At 35.4% G+C, this 17,320-nt stretch overlaps 1 protein-coding gene across 4 annotated transcripts in view; it reads left to right on the forward strand.

Annotated features, from left to right (window-relative positions):
- LOC105212374 (probable serine/threonine-protein kinase ifkA) overlaps positions 1–16,932 on the forward strand; it is a 44,605-nt gene extending 27,673 nt beyond the window's left edge. Inside the window, exons 2-8 of one of the 4 annotated variants that reach the window (XM_054230366.1) lie at positions 11,303–11,483; positions 11,526–11,545; positions 12,539–13,030; positions 14,680–14,737; positions 14,869–14,937; positions 15,069–15,698; positions 15,775–16,932. In XM_054230366.1, the coding sequence (XP_054086341.1) occupies positions 11,537–11,545; positions 12,539–13,030; positions 14,680–14,737; positions 14,869–14,937; positions 15,069–15,698; positions 15,775–15,896 (1,380 nt within the window). In that variant the 5' untranslated portion in view covers positions 11,303–11,483; positions 11,526–11,536 and the 3' untranslated portion in view covers positions 15,897–16,932. Of the gene's footprint in view, positions 1–4,335; positions 6,862–11,302; positions 11,546–12,455; positions 13,031–14,679; positions 14,738–14,868; positions 14,938–15,068; positions 15,699–15,774 lie in introns of those variants that run through there. The other 3 variants (XM_054230372.1, XM_011184296.3, XR_008471143.1) reach the window with 3 other exon arrangements.
- The last annotated feature ends 388 nt before the right edge of the window (positions 16,933–17,320 follow it).

Below are 17,320 nucleotides of genomic sequence, written 5' to 3' on the forward strand. Positions count from 1 at the left end.
TTTAATGGACAGCATTCAATGTTCTTTACAAACAATCAAATCGAATGCAGGTGGTGTTAGAAGGAAAACACACGACAAGCTGAAGCTTAAGAGATGCATCCACATATACATAATTGCCTCCATTTACATGAACATGTAGGAATTGAATAGAACTCGAAAATCAGCGTACAGGATGAACAGATTTCGAATAAAACTGGGCCATAAGGAGCGGGCTTATTTAGCAATGTTGAACTCATTAGTTAACTGCTTAGTTTTTTTTTAATAAACTCTTTAAACACTAGCTAACATTTTAATCGGGACTTAAGCTAGAGGCTCTACGATAATTCAATAGCCTTTCCGACATATAGACATTTTATTTTAATCAAACGCGCTCTTATAATTGTGATATAAGTTACGACAAGAATCGACATGAGCTTCAACAGGTAGCAATAAAAAAGGTGGTTTGTACTCTTTGTTTTGTTCTCTTTAAACATCGACCCAAAAGCATTGAAAACACCTGCCTATACAAACAGTATTTGTTTGTTTGCCTGTCTCGCTCGCTCATGTGTAAATTACGGTGGCTTTTGAAACTCAAATATCGGACTAAAATGTCGTTTGCTCTGTTTGTTATGGCAAAAATACATGTTGGTAATCTTCGAAACGTGCTGCAAACACAATACAATTAAGCCCTGTTTGTCCGTTGCTGTTGTAAATTGCATATTGTCATTGCAGCTGCAAATCTCAAATCGATTTTCCCACTCGTTAGTTGCATTTGTAATGTACGAGTACAAAAAACCCAACACAAATACACAACAGCATAAGCAACCGAATTCATAAAGGTTTACAAGTGTGTGTTCATATTCCATATCCCTGTAGGAAAATCGACTGATTCTAAATTCGAAATTCGATAATAACTTTGATAGTAGTGAATCGAACAGACAACTCGAATAACTGGCTTAACCCAAAAGATATTAACTCCTAACTGTAATTGTATCTCTACGTAGACTTTTTGACAAGAGACATACTGAATATGTCCACAGTATTTGATTTTTCGCCATTCCCCCACAAGTCCCTCTAGGATAAATTTCCAATATCCAAATCCAAAAGTATACCGTATTCGTATACCTTTCCATATTTAGGCACTAGTGAGCACATTGGTATAAGTTCGACGGTATACTGCAGCTACCGCTATACAGTATACTGCGACCACCGATACTGTGGCATTTTGTGGTTTATCCGTTGCAGCAGTTGGCAAATGTTGCAGTCCATCCATTGAAATAAAATGAACTTTTGCCCTTAACTCAATTTAATTTCTCTTATTGGCGAATATGTAATCCAGCACAACGGCGTGTTTTACCCCACTTAACCCACACGCCGCACAACAGCTGTAGTTGGTGGCAGTTATGTGAAATTTCATTATGAACTTCAAAGCAACAAGAAGCAGACTGACAGGCAGACAGACAGTCTCTGATGGTATCGAAGCATGGCAAACAACATGTGCATGTGCAGATGTGAGGGAATATAAATATAACGGTTATGTTACTTTCGCGATGGCGAGGTACTTCATACAGATTTCAATATTTGATAAATAAATTGTAATTATTTCAATAACTGCATATTGTTCGGAAACTTGTGAACAATTCTATTGAACTGACATATCTGTAAATAGACTACTGTAAGTACTTTCTTTGCTCAATATAGCTAAGACCATATGTAAAGGTGAGGACCAACGGTTAATTGCTTCACTGTCTCCCTTCTGCAAATAATATTCCTATAATAACTAATTGAAAGGTCACTTTTCACAACAAGATTTTATTAGTAAAGAGCACTGTCAAGAGCATTTGACCCCTTAACAATTCATCAAGAAAATACCTTTTTATATAGAACCTAATATTTATAAGAACAGCACCGAAAGATTTCGCTTTTTCCAAATGTTGTGAAGCTATAATCTGCTTTGGGATAACACTGGTCTACAAAATGTAACTTTGTGTGTGCCTTTCAATTGAATACTTTATTTTTATATTGCTTTGAGGTTGCTGAATAGGAAAACAAGAATATGTTTTTTGAATTAGCTCTAATTTAGGAAATATACCTAATATACAAAATTTAGCTTTTAGTAACACGTTAAAGTACAAAACATTTTATGAAAAAAAAACTATAATAATTACTTACTATTATTTTTTTTCTTTTCACTTATAAAAAATTGGAAATGTTACAATTAAAAAAAAATAACGTAATTGATTAAGATTTTCTCTTTTTTTTCGGTTGTCTTTTGTAATCACTGTTAGGGGTATCTTTTTTCAAATTCCAGCAGTAGTCCGCTAACATCGGCCCTGGTATCTCTTTTCCATTGCCGAGATATCTTGGTGGAATCGTTCACCATGTTCGTCACTTACATCACCGCAGTTAGAAGGAAAAAAATCCAAAAAAAAGGCATTAAATTAATTTCATATTTTCGTATGTTTCTTTAGTATGCACAGCGTAGCATAACGGAATCGATGGTTGTGTGTTACCATTATGGAGAAGAACAGCTTTTAAACTTAATTTTGAGGAGTCTATGAACAGCCGGCATTCCAGTGGATGGTATTCAATGTTCAAAGCGTTCATCAAACCATTTACGTTATTACAGAATGCAAGCTGGTTTTCGGATTTGAAGTTCTTCTGATGATATCTGTATAAACTGATTTTGACATCCGGTTGAAGCAAATTCCATTGCTTAAGTCTCGATCCTAGTAATTCCGCTTTATCTTTTGGCAAATTTAAATCTCGTATAAGGTCGCTGAGTCCATCTTGCGAAATTCTATGAAGTTCGTCACCAAAAATATTGTCACCCACAAACTGTGGCGATTGTGAGGTTGTAGGCTCGTTATAGTCAACTTCCATTGAATTAATCGCTTCTTCAGAATCTTGCTGGTATTCTTCGGGAGGTCGAGGAACAGGTAAATCGTTTCCATGTTGTACAGGTCGCGATACAGAGGCTACGTCAGGATATACTACGCTTCGTTTCTTTTTTCGTGATATACCGTGCTGGATGGGTGGAGTCAATCAAAAGTAACAGTCATTCGCATGATTGGTAGGTTCCCTCCACATCATTGGTACACCAAAAGGCGTTTCTTTTTGAACGTTTCTTTTTGTTTAGCCACTTAATCAGATTTGTGGAGCAAGTTGTGCAACTAAAATGTGGTACCCACGATTTGTCGTGGTTTTTAATTTTAATTCCAAAATAATGGAAGTAAGCAGTATCTAAACGTTGTGTTATTGAGCATCTTTGGTTAGTAAGGGTCACCTTACCACAAATGTAGAAAAAATTGTCTGCACTATTAACTTATTTACGCGACATAACGAAAACCGTAGATTTTTCACTAAAAATGGCAAAAAAACGGTAACAATTTCACGTTTTAACTGTTGAACAAAACACAGTCAACATTAAACACAACAAATAAATGTGAAATAATAAAATTTCCGCGGGTAATCACTAAATATTTTGAGTTATCATCATTAATGTGATAAATCTGTCGCGCTACCCTCTATTATATTTATAAGGCATAAATGCACAATAAGAGCTAATTATGAATTTTAACTTGTATATTTATGTTCAACGAGTGAAATACAATCAATATAGTAGATTTTCATGTAGAAGGCAATTTTGATGTAGACCAGTGTAATTTAAATAAATAAGTGATTCTGTAAAAAGGCTCTGAAAAGAGTTATTCAAAGCCTTAAAAAAATCAGATACAATCAGTTTATATTTTAAATACTATTACAGATTATATTGAGCTACTGAATCAAAAAAATGTAAAACTAGTTTAGAATGTGCCATATGACGTTTCGTCCATTTTCAAGTGATGTAAAATCTTGGTAATTTATAAGATATACTTTTTTCCCCAACAAAGGACGGAACGGACGTCCTTGGACCTATTTTTTTAAGGATTCATATGCAAGTTTAACGATTTATCCGTGTCGGTAACTTTAGTATTCTTTTTTTAGTAGTTTCGAACATAAGAGGATATAGGAAGTGGGCGTGGTTATTACATAATTTCCACATTTTCTAACTACAGCATGAAATAGTCAAATCGAATGTGATTAGCACAATGTCAGTATATTTCGAAATCGGTGCATTAAAATTACTAACGGACTGAGCTTGGTTCATTTTTAAAAAACGTATGAAACCACTGACGCTTCTCGCACTTTAATCCTGTTCCAAATATGAATTTTGTAATCTAATTAAACGAATATTATACTCTCGCAACATATTTCATAGAGAGAATAATAGTTTTGCTCGCATAACGGTTGTTTGTAACACCTAAAACTAGACGAGTTAGATATAGGATTATATATGGAGGATGGAGTCATATGTAGAAGTTCACGTAAGTGAGGAAAGTTTCTGACTGCCATTCACTTGGGAGTGGCCAGGAACGATTCTTTTACATGTGGCTCAAGCAGCTCACAACTTCCGGTCTTAGACCAAGTATCCTCTGGGTAGCCAACAGACATCCGTCTGGAAGCGAGCTAAAGTGAGAAGGCGAATCCCGCTTATGCGGTTGTGCGTAGGGCTTGGGACCCACCACATAAAAACGAATAACCAGTGAATAAGAAACACAGGCCTCGGATGAGAAACCCCCCTTTTGATGACGACCACGGCAAACGTATAAAGGAATACTGTGTTTGTGGAGGGAACACTTCTCCAGCCTGCTGAATGGCAGTGAAAGTACAACACCAGGAGATGGCGAACCCGATTCCCCAATCGACGACGATGGAACAGATGTTCCATTGCCCGACCGTGAAGAAATTAGAATAGCAATTGCCCGCTTGAAGAACAACAAGGCGGCGGGGGCCGATGGATTGCCGGCCGAGCTATTCAAATACGGCGGCGAAGAGCTGATAAGGTGCATGCATCAGCTTCTTTGCGAAATATGGTCGGAAGAAAGCATGCCCGACGATTGGAATCTCAGTGTACTCTGCCCAATCCACAAAAAGGGAGACCCCACAATCTGCGCCAACTATCGTGGGATAAGCCTCCTTAACATCGCTTATAAGGTTCTATCGAGCGTACTGTGTGAAAGACTAAAGCCCACCGTCAACAAACTGATTGGACCTTATCAGTGTGGCTTTAGACCTGGAAGGTCAACAACTGACCAGATATTCACCATGCGCCAAATCTTGGGGAACACCCGTGAAAAAAGGATCGACACACACCATCTATTTGTCGACTTTAAAGCTGCTTTCGACAGCACGAAAAGGAGCTGCCTTTATGCCGCGATGTCTGAATTTGGTATCCCCGCAAAACTAATACGGCTGTGTAAGTTGACGTTGAGCAACACCAAAAGCTCCGTCAGGATCGGGAAGGACCTCTCCGAGCCGTTCGATACCAAACGAGGTTTCAGACAAGGTGACTCGCTATCGTGCGACTTCTTTAACTTGATGCTGGAGAAAATTATAAGAGCTGCAGAGCTAAATAGAGAAGGTACAATCTTCTACAAGAGTGTACAGCTCCTGGCGTACGCCGATGATATTGATATCATCGGAAACAACACCCGCGCCGTTAGTTCTGCTTTTTCCCGCCTGGATAAGGAAGCGAAGCGAATGGGTCTGGTGGTGAACGAGGACAAGACGAAATATCTCCTGTCATCAAACAAACAGTCAGCGCATTCGCGTCTTGGCTCCCACGTCACTGTTGACAGTCATAACTTTGAAGTTGTAGATAATTTCGTATACCTAGGAACCAACATTAACACCGATAATAATGTCAGCCTTGAAATCCAACGCAGAATCACTCTTGCCAACAGGTGCTACTATGGACTGAGTAGGCAATTGAAAAGTAAAGTCCTCTCTCGACGAACAAAAACTAAACTCTACAAGTCCCTCATCATTCCCGTCCTACTTTATGGTGCAGAAGCGTGGACGGTGTCAACATCCGATGAGACGGCACTAGGAGTTTTCGAGAGAAAGGTTTTGCGGAAGATTTACGGTCCCTTAAACATTGGCAACGGCGAATACCGCAGAAGATGGAATGATGAGCTGTATGTGTTGTTCGACGACATAGACATAGTCCAGCGAATAAAAAGACAGCGGCTACGCTGGCTGGGTCATGTTGTTCGAATGGATGAAAGTGCCCCAGCTCTGAAAGTTTTCGATGCAGTACCCGCTGGTGGAAACCGAGGAAGAGGGAGACCTCCACTCCGGTGGAAGGACCAGGTGGAGAAGGACCTGTCTTCACTTGGTATTACCAATTGGCGCCAAACCGCCAAAAGGAGAGATGCGTGGCGCACTGTTGTGGACTCGGCTATAACCGCGTAAGCGGTTTCTACGCCAGTTAAGAAGAAGAAGATATGTATACCGAAGTGATTAGGATTTGAAATCGGAATGTTTATCTGTCCGTCCCTCTGTACAAGCTGTAACTTCATTAAAAATGTAGATATCTTGATGGTACACGTGTTCCGTGGTAGCATAAGAAGGTTTATATTGCAGATGGGCGAAATCGTACATTAAGCCACAAAACTAGCTATAGAAATGAGATTTCGTACAGAGAAATATCAGGAAGAGGCATATAATACTGGAATTTGTTGGAAAAATGGGTGTGGTCCCGCCTCTTACCAGGTTATTTGTACATATCTCATGAACTACTAAAGGTATATCAACCAAACTTTCTGGTGTCATTCCCTTTAGGCACTTTATTATGCAGCACGAAAATGGATATAATCGGATTATAACCATGACCACGCTCCAGTGGGGTTTAGTGTTGAAAACTACTGAAATTTTAAACATTTCAAAATGGGCGAAATCGATTCACAACCAAAACTTTGCACAAATATTTACTACATTTCAAGTACGAAATCGGACTATAACGTGAGGACCTCAAAATGTGTGGCTAATTTTTTATTGGTTAGTATGTGAGATATAATAGCAAAATTAAGTGAACTTATATTCTTGGATATGGTAAAAATGACTGAAAACGATCCAGGAAATACCCCAGTCCTCAAATACTATATAGACATACATATTTTCGTTATTCTAGTAGACTTTATGGCGAATATATGGGTCAAATTGTATATATGCGAGAGTATAAAATGTTCGGTTGCACCCGAACTCAGCCCTTCCTAACTTGTTTTATATATGTATAATATAATATGTATAATATTATATTAATAATTTGTTATGGAAAACTTGCTATCGATGTATAAAAACCCTATTGGTAGCAATATTAATCTAATTTTATACTTTTAATACTAATTAATGAAATGAGTGAATTTTTCATAGCATTATCCTTTAGCTCTTTTTAGACCGACGGACAGTAAGACACGACTTTTTATTACACATTTGCTACAATAAATCACCTTTTGCATTGACATTTACCTTCATTTGTATTTATTTACGTATATCCTCCTACTTAGCGTTTTATATATGTAGTTTTTGTTTGCCTTAAGCGTTTACAATTCAAAGGAGGGACTATCGACGCGAAACTTGCATGTACACACGTACTTTGTTGTTGTTACTAGTATTTTAATTCACTGCAATAAATTACTTGGAACAATGCGGAAGTAGTTCTGCAATTGAAATTCAAAAACGCTTAGCAAAAATAGTTTCGTATTTTCTTGAGTTCTTCTACTCGCTGCTAAAAATACGCGCTTAAGAAAACATGCAACTGCATAAATTTGCATTCAGATTGTGAAAATTGAAGGAGAACCTGCGTTAAGAACGCTCACAGATATAAATAAATCGCATTGTAGCAGTTTTAAATTGCATTCAAAATACAGAGCTTTTCACTAAAAGTTTTGAATTTAAATAACTTCTTAACCAAGATTTTTTATAAAATGTTCTGTAAATAAGATAAATCGATCATTTCTTTCACTTTGAATGACATAAATTTATAATGCATGCTTTGGCAGAATTAGTGTTGAAATTAATGGCACCTCATGTAATAATTTACAACAGTTTTCAACAAAGCCCAGAAAATCCTCGTCATAAATTTTTAAATACCGACGAAAACTACAAAGCCAAAATGGGTTAGCCAACGTTTTAACTGAAAAGATAGGCTATACATTTTGCCATTCAGTGAGCGTAAGTATAAGACAAGAGAATTTAGGTTTGAATATATATGTATATGTAGCGTCATTAGCGCAGCCTAAAAGGGAATAGAATAAGAAGACAACTTGCTCTCGATTTTCTTGGCGGCAATGAATTTCCAAAGCAATTTGAGGCCGAGTGCTGCTTAGTTTGAAAGTATATCTTGCAAGGGTAAGTGGCTTTAACGGCTCCCAACAGTAGAAAAGAGAGTGGGACTGCAGATTAGGTAACTGCCTCTGAAGTGGTCCAAAACGGATGTAATTAAATAAAGTAAACTGTTTGATTTGTGCTTAAATAAGATTATACGTCATACGTATGTGAGAAAACATTTTATTAATTTATTGGTTTCACATATTCTAATTTAAAATTAAAAAATAATTTTGAAACAATAACTTTAAAAATCTTAAAATTAAGTAAAATAGAAGATTTCAGATTCTCACATCATGTTGAATTGGTACAATAATTTTGTTCTCCTAAAGGTGATATATAATAGGCCGTTTCTGTACAATAATACAAATTTGTCATATATAAAATATCAAAAAAGACATACATACATACAATTTCATTCAAATCGGTCCAGCAGTTTAGGAGGAGATCAGTGACATACATACGTATAGAAGAATTTTATATATGTGACCTGGACTACGGAAAGGGGGCTTAGGTGTCAAAAAATCAATTTTCACTTTTTAGTTGATTCGGATGGAAGATGAGAGTTGTTTATTTTTAACAGCTGTTTCCCAGAAAACTAGTTTTCGCACGTTAGCTCCCTTTTCGTAGACCAGGTCACATAGAAAGATATGTTATGCATGCCATTAAATTGTGAATTTGATTCTTAACATTCTCATCTCATCATGGCCAAGACTCCGTAAAACAAGTTAGAAGTTTGGAAGTTTTGAAAGATCAAGGATCTTTATGTACCTCATCACGAGATATTCCTGACAATACTCAACTTACAGCTGCGTTATATTCCGTACATAAATGAACACAGAAGAAGCTTTCCATTTTAAATTGAACTAATATGGACTAAGCAAAAAGGTCGAATTAGTATCAGTTAGCCAATTATTAATAATGACAGCTGCTATAAACTAAATTTGTTATTTCCATTTATAATTTCGTTAATGTCGTTTCGTAAGCTACACCCTCGCTACCCAGTCTCTTAACTATCGGCTTACCTATTGCATTATATTGGCTATGAAGAATGCTTATCACTAATTGGATTTGAGCAAATACCATGGTTGAAACCTTTGAAAATCGGTGAACCATGAAATGCAAATGGCAAATATCGCATTGACGTTGAACGCTGAACTTGCACAGCAGTTCTAATTCCATTAGTTTTTAGTTTGAGGGATTTACGGATAGTTGACTTTGTTTTTGTTATTCATTACGAATTTGGGTGACCATTTTCATTAACGATTACAAAATATGGGGCAGCGGAAGTCTTTGCTATTATTATTATTAAAAGAGAATTTTCAATTCTTACGTGGGCATTTTCATACAGTCGTGGATAAGTACTTGTGCATAATCCTTCTAGGAGGCAAAAATCAAAACAGCTTTGTTCTCCTAAAGTTGAAATTCAGCATCGGCATCGGTATCGGCATCGACCATATTTGGCCGATTCTTAGCCGATTCTTAGCCCATTCTTTCTACTTCTTTCGGATTACACTAAAATACATTTTTTTTACTTTTTTGATTTCTTTAAAGCATTCAATTTGAATTCTTCTGCTTACCATATAAAACACAGTGATTCACATTTGACTAAACTAATAAATCACCACGATGATAATTTAAGTCATGTATAAAGAAATTCAATAATTTTGCATTAAATTGAAGGTTTTATTTAGCACTGCTAGAAAGATTAGATTTATGTCAAATATTCACAGTTTTGTTTAACAACTTGTTGAGATTTCGAAGATAATGTCATAAAGCCACAATTATAGAAGCATTCGTAACTAAAAGAGTCTATTTTTAAAAGTTCGCCATAGACAGGATCACGTAATAATCACTCTTGGTGCTGTCCTGCCAAACAAGCTTCCTAACCAGTTTCTACCGAGTCATCTCAATGTAACGCCTTTCACAATGCGAGATATAAATGACAAAAGTCATCTCTTTGAAAATAACGGATTATTTTTACAAGATCTACTATTTTCGAATATTGGCCTTAATGCTCATTTTTGTCCTTGAGGGATTAAATGGCCTATTTTCAATAATTTTTTTCTATGTAAACAATTATTTATATAATTCAAACTTTTTTCTGCCTTATAGACATATTTAAAGAATAATTTCTGAAATTTTCAAAAAAAAATTAAAACTCCTCCATTGAGACATCATTTCCGGTGATCCCTCGGAAAAAAGGTGCGTCCGTGTTGTCAGCATAACTCCTGACAGGATTATCCAAAATGAAAAAAAAAACAAAAATAAGTGTTCTAGGTAAGACCATAAACTCGTGCTTGAACGAAGGAAAGACAAAAAAAAACTAAAAATTGTGGCAGAAATTTTTCAAAAAAAAAAATTTATTTTTCTTGACATTTTGTTTTTTTTTTGAAAAAAGAAGAAATCCTTCGTTCAAGCACGAGTAAATTGAATCTCGAACATATTATGCAAAATTTCATTAAGATCGATTGAGTAGTTTTCGAGAACATTTGACAACCGACTTTGAAAACATGGTTCCGAGAAAAACACGCTTAAAGTTTTGAGGAACAATAATAACTGACTTGGAGCGCACACCTTCCAAAGGCTATACCTCCGAAACAATTATTCGGATCAACTTGAATTTAGGATATATTATAAATTAATAAGATATATATATTATAATAATAATTTCTTTAGTTTTGAATATTAATTAAATGAATAAACAACTTCATATTTACATATGAACTGAGTTGTTTACTTATTTTGTAATGTTATTTGTCTTTTTTCTTTTTTTGTTACTATACTAATTTACTAAATAAAGTTATTGATGCAAGAATCGGAATCGGCCAAAAATTTGTATCGGTCGGACACTAGTAATAACTAACATGTATGAGTGAAAGTGAGTAATATAAAGTTACCTTAAAACTACTTTGATTAACTCATGTCAACATAATGCGAGAAACATATATGATCTCAAAGTTACATTTAAATATCAGAAAGTAATGAATTCCAGAAAATAATGAACACCAAAATTGACAAATAATGTCCATATGTTTTATATAGAAAACAATTTAAGTATTATAGAATTACCGCTCAGACATCACTTTGTAATATAACCTTTTCTTTTCAGACAATCTAACAAATGAAACTCGTTTCTGTCCAAAACATGCAATAAATGTGAAAAGCTCACACAAAAGCAAACAAAATAGTAACCGTTTATACATACATAGAAAACTTTTCAAAGACTTCACACACTCAGCAAATACTTATCAAAGCTGTGAAATACGAAACGTAAGGAACGAAAGGATCGTGATAATTTTTCACAAGACTTAAGAGAAATAAAGCGGAAGTACTGAGAAACAAAATGTCGAATGTAAGTTAGAAATATGTTTAAAGTTTTTTCTTAATGTTAAAGTAAAATTCTACAGTAAATAACATGAACCCTCAGGACTATTTTGTGAAAATTAACAAAAAGTTCGCTTTAGAGTTATATTGGTATTTTAATTATTCTTCAATTTTGGTTTTTTTAATTTCGAAATATTTTTATTATAATTTAATCTTCAATGGTTTGAGGTGCGGTAATAGCCTTTTCGCAAAGGAGTTAATTGATCAATTAAGCGATCTTTGCTCGATTAAAGCACTAATTTCGATCTATTTACCTTACAAAAGAAAAATCTTATTTTATTACATTAATTTTTAATCGAATACAAATCGATTTGAAACTGGAATGCAACAACATGCAGATGTTGTTTACGCTGGGAATTTGATTGTGGTTATTGATAAAATAGCAATCAGCTGATGAAACTTACCAACTTCTTATGAACAGCAAAAACAAAAATGTATAACAACTGATCGTTAATCGAGTAGCCGGCTGTGTGAAAGGCAAAACTGGTTCCTCAATTATAATTGTAATGTACTAAATTTATTTGGCCGTGTGAAAAGTTTATAAGCTCGAAAAGGAAGTAATCGAATTATGTTCGATTGTATAGTTAGAGACTCACTTATTACACTAAAAGGTAATGATGAGTAATGTTGTATGCACATCTGAGAATAAACTCTTCACAAAAGGTAAGGTAAACTTATAACGGCGCTTATAAGAGTTATAAAATCTACACATAAAGGGATCATCCATTTCAACTCTCCCACCGATCTATTAAGATTGATTTACACGTTACTCCCACGAAGTAACTGAATTCCTAATTCAATTCTAACTAATTTGGAGACTAGATTTTTCTAATCCTCTAAAACATGTTGTATGTATTTGTATGTATATAACCTTTCAGTTTAATCCCTTTTCTAATTACAATAATCCGATTGCTCAATGCCATTGCCAATTTCCTGTTCGCGCACACTCTCAAATGCCTAGTTGCTCTACATGGATGAAACAAATTGCAATGGCATCTACGCAACCAAAGTCAATGGTACTAAAACTGCACTAACAACAACAATAACAACAATAACAACAACAGCAACAAACAACAACAATAACTGCAACGAAAACAGTAACAACATTCTGCATGCAAGCAACATTATTATGAACTCTACTAACAACACCAACGACAGCATCAACGGCAACAGCAACAGCAACAGCACTAGTAACATCATAAATAACGCAAACACAAATAATATCAACAACATCAACATCATGAACATAGCGGCCTCAACTGTGGCAATGACAGCAGCGGTTGCCCATGCCAACGCCAACGTCAGCGTCAGCGCCTCCGGCAACGGCACCGGCACCGGCCTCACCTCAGCCACACTACCCACATCCGTCTCCAATGAGGACCTAAGTCAGAGTTTATCAGAGTACACGGATGCGGATGAAAGCATATCAGCGCCGACCGAGTTTCTTGCTGAGGTGAGTACACATTCACACATACGCGTACATATGTCTTAAGAAGTAAAGGATAAAGCGTAAATTAGAAAAGGAAACAGGGAAGCTGAATTGTAGAAGTGCCTGCAGCTTTACAATTCACTCCAACGTCTGCCAAGTCTACTCACTATAGTAAATACTCGCGTAGCTGCCAATTGCCCTCTGCCACTTGGCAATTGACTAGCTTTGATAAAAGACTATCAACAACAATCATAAATAATAGATACCAGTGGAATAGTATAGTGGCATATATTCATGAATATATGTATTACTAGTTCTACAGTTGCTGATATATATTAAAATATTTAAAAAAAAATTGTTTATTAAAGAGTTGCGCCAATCTAGGGAGCTAACAACGTCCGTACCTACATAAGAGACAAATACGATCTCTTCTCCCTTACTCCCAGAATAAGTGGACAGAATAAAAATTTAGAAACATTTGTTAAGGCTCTAGATTGTCGAATTTATTAAGAAATCTGAAGAAAAAAAAATAGTATGTTATTTTTGGTAAAGGTTTTTACTGTAAAAAATTATTAAAATTTCGCAGTAGTTTTTCTAAATAGTTGTATTTGAAAAAATCGCTCGTCTAAGTCCTTGCAAATTGTATCTCGTCTGAAATTTATTCAAAACTTTGAAAACACAAATTTCTGAAAAGGTGACAAGACTCAACAAACCTACATACCTGGAGCGAGCAAGCTATTCAGATTGCATCTCCAAAACTATTACTCGAATCGACTTAAAATTTTAAGGCACATCTCCCGAATATTTTGTGGAATATAATAACACAATCAAAAATTGATCTCTTAAGCCATGCAACTAATGTAACCGCTTAAACTCCTTACTAGAAGAAATTTCGTTGTGTTGTAATCAATAAATACCAACGAAAATGTATAATATTATTAAACCATTTAAATAAGCTTTTCTCTACCTCCGAAATTTAATGGAAAGCTTGTCGATCATCGACTAAGGATGGCCGGAATAAGAGTAACTTTACGTTCGAATTCGTATCATTGTTCAACCGTTGACGCATTAAATTCATTTTTGCAAAACGTTCTGAAAGGTCAAATTTTATAAGAAGCATATTGTCCTATTCTTTGCCATTCTTCACTGGGTTTCGTTCCATTCACTTTATCACTGCAATGTTTGAAAAAACGCTTAATCGTCAATAATTCCAAGATGTTAAGGTCATTGGCAAGAAACTCAAGTCCCTATTTTTTAATTCGAAGCAAAAATTACACTATTTGAATAAGGAACTGTAAACAGCGAACTACACTTAGAGTATGGGTATCTAGTTCGAAGCATATTGTAATTTAGCTAAAAGATATGATGCACCCAGGTATGACAATTTTAGAACACAAAAAACCACACAGGCAAAGGAAATTTATAGCCTCCCATCTATTAATTGTTATTGTTGTTGAGAACTCGAAAATTTCAGCATCATCGTAGAATGACTTGACTGTTGCATCATTAAGTCGAACGCAAAGATTCTATAGAACACTCGAACTACTGCGTTTAAATTCAAAATTTCTTTGATTTACTTAATAGGAGTATAATAAAATGGAATTATATCCTTTGAACATTATTAGAAACTGCAAATTTAATGAACTTTCTGTTCGACATACTCTCCATTTCAGTTTCTCTCAGCGGTGATGCTTAAGGATTACAAGAAGGCATTGAAATACTGCAAACTGAGTAAGTTCTATTTGAATAGCATAAAATGATGAAATACCTACAAATCAAAATTTTTAATTAACTCGCAAACTTTTGCAAACAACAACAACTATCTCTACACCTGTCACAACTGTCATCGAACCATTGAACAGTTTTACAATACGAGCCAAACAACGCCACAGCCAAAGAATTCTACCCGCTTATAATCGAGAAGTTACGAGGTAAGTAGTGCAAATTCGTGACGACAGCAGATAGGTAGAAGTAGAATATAGAACGGGGACACCTTTGTTGAATTATAAATCAAATTACACCGATTTCTTTAAAAATATGTACACTTTTATCACACAAATAGACGCAGCGGCCAGCGATAGTGATGAGAATTACAATAAATCATCTTCACCCGAGCCAGTTTTAGAACTGCAATCCTCGGATCCGTCAGCAGGTGAAAGTGATGAAGCGGCTTTTGAGGACCAACCGATCGGTATTATAGACGATGGCGATGATTATGGCCTGGCCGATGACAATTGTCACTCTTTGGATGGCTCGCATAGTCACGAACTGAATGTGAGCAGTCGAAGTGGCAGTAGTGATTCCGCGGGTGGTAGCCTAAGTGAATCGGTGGATGATGATGTCGAAGGCGAGGATGTTGATGATGAGGATATTGTTGGTATTGATGACGATGATATTGAAGATGACGATGAAGACGACCACGATGATGATGATGACGATGTGGAAGATGTAATCAGCAGCAGCGGTGATGACTTGCCAATCGATGACCCCAATTCAATTGAGGCTGCAGCGGGCAATAATTCAGTTTCATCGCGTAATTCTTCTAGTGGCGGTGGCGGTAGTGGACGCAGTCGAAGCGACAACACAACACACTCATATTCCAGTTTGCTCCTAGAAGAGGAGGACGATATAGCGCCTGTTAATTTGAAATTTACCAAAGAACTGTCATCGCCCGACTTGGATGTCAGCAATGGTGAGTAGTGCCTCAACAGGCCGTTTATTATATGTTTTAAGGCTTTAATACTTATAATTTGTTGTTTCCGCTGTAGGCAACAAATTGCCGTCAACATCATGCAGCGACTCGGAGTCACCAACAGAACCGCTAACGCAACGACTCGCCGCCATTTTGCGCTCAAAGTGTGGCGTGTCCAGCGCTGGTGACAACTATTGAAGGCAGTGAAAGTGAAACACAAAGAAAACGCATAACCAAACCGCATAGTTATCAGGAAATACAAAACTTTAGCTACAAATGCATACAAATGTATCTAGTATAGTTGAATATATATGTATATGTATGTACTATGTATATTTTCATGTAATCACTTGTATGTATTTAAGCGTTATATACTCGTAGTTTAGTATATGTACATATATAACCATGTATATATGTACTCGTATAACCACGTACCACTTTCTATGAACAAATGTATGTATTTCAATAACAGAACAACTAAAAAGTTGATTTTTTCGACTATAAGCCAATATTTATCAATTATCACAACTGGCGTGTCCCATAAAAACTTGCCAACCACTCTCAAATTCACACAGAGATTGAGCTTTGCGAAACTTTTGAAGAGAAAATGCTCAAGAGAGTGTAAAGTGATACGATGATCTACACACTCTCTATATACGGATACTTTTCTTATATAAATATATATAAACAACATTTGATAAACTTTATATAAATATACTTACTTACTAATACTATTATTAGAAGCTGCTATGAGGTTTTGAAACCATCTGAGGTCTGAAAATATAAGTTGATCAATTGGTCCAGCCAAAAATTTGAATTTTTGTATCAAAATTATTAAGTTCGAGTATACGGAAGAAGTTTCAAAATCTCTAGGTCAATACTCTTTATCAATGACTTATAAATTTACATACTAATGTAATAGTCTACGTAATAATCTAGTATTTGAGTAATAGTCTAGTAACTAGTAAAAAAAAATCTAGCTCAGAACACGAACAAAGTGGACTTGTAGACGATTTTATTTTAATGGTTTAGATAAATATAGGTTCTTTACTAGTGAATTTGATTAATTAATGCATTAAATATTAATTTAGTCTATATACATGGGCTTTTTTTTAAACGAATATGTGGGCTTTTGTTATTTAGGTAGTCCTACTTATTGGATTTAAAAGAAAAATAGAGAGAGATATCTATGTAGGCGATGAATATGCCATATCTCACTCCTTTATTATAAATAGTTAACCCTCTAATGCATGAATTTTTGTTTCGACTGTGATTTTTATATTAGACTATATTCAGGTCTGTGAAGACGAATCTGATGTTAGTTTTTCGATTTGTCAATTTGTGTACCTTTTACAGGTAAAATAAGGTAATCCGCCTCAAGGCGGACCTATGCATTAAAATGTTCATATAAATTTATGTTTTCATTTCTTCTTTATTGTGATATTTGAAAAAACAATCTTTTGCCGTTGAATTGCATAAATTAATTTTACATTTAATGCAAAATGCCTGAGTTTCTGATTTGCATCCACGAAATTTGCACATTTTTTTGCCTGAGCGGTCCAAAAACTTACACCAGTGTCCTATTTGATCGTATCTTATATTTTCTGATAGGTGATACGTCT

Source organism: Zeugodacus cucurbitae, chromosome 2 (assembly GCF_028554725.1).
Source record: "Zeugodacus cucurbitae isolate PBARC_wt_2022May chromosome 2, idZeuCucr1.2, whole genome shotgun sequence".
Lineage (NCBI taxonomy): Eukaryota > Metazoa > Arthropoda > Insecta > Diptera > Tephritidae > Zeugodacus > Zeugodacus cucurbitae.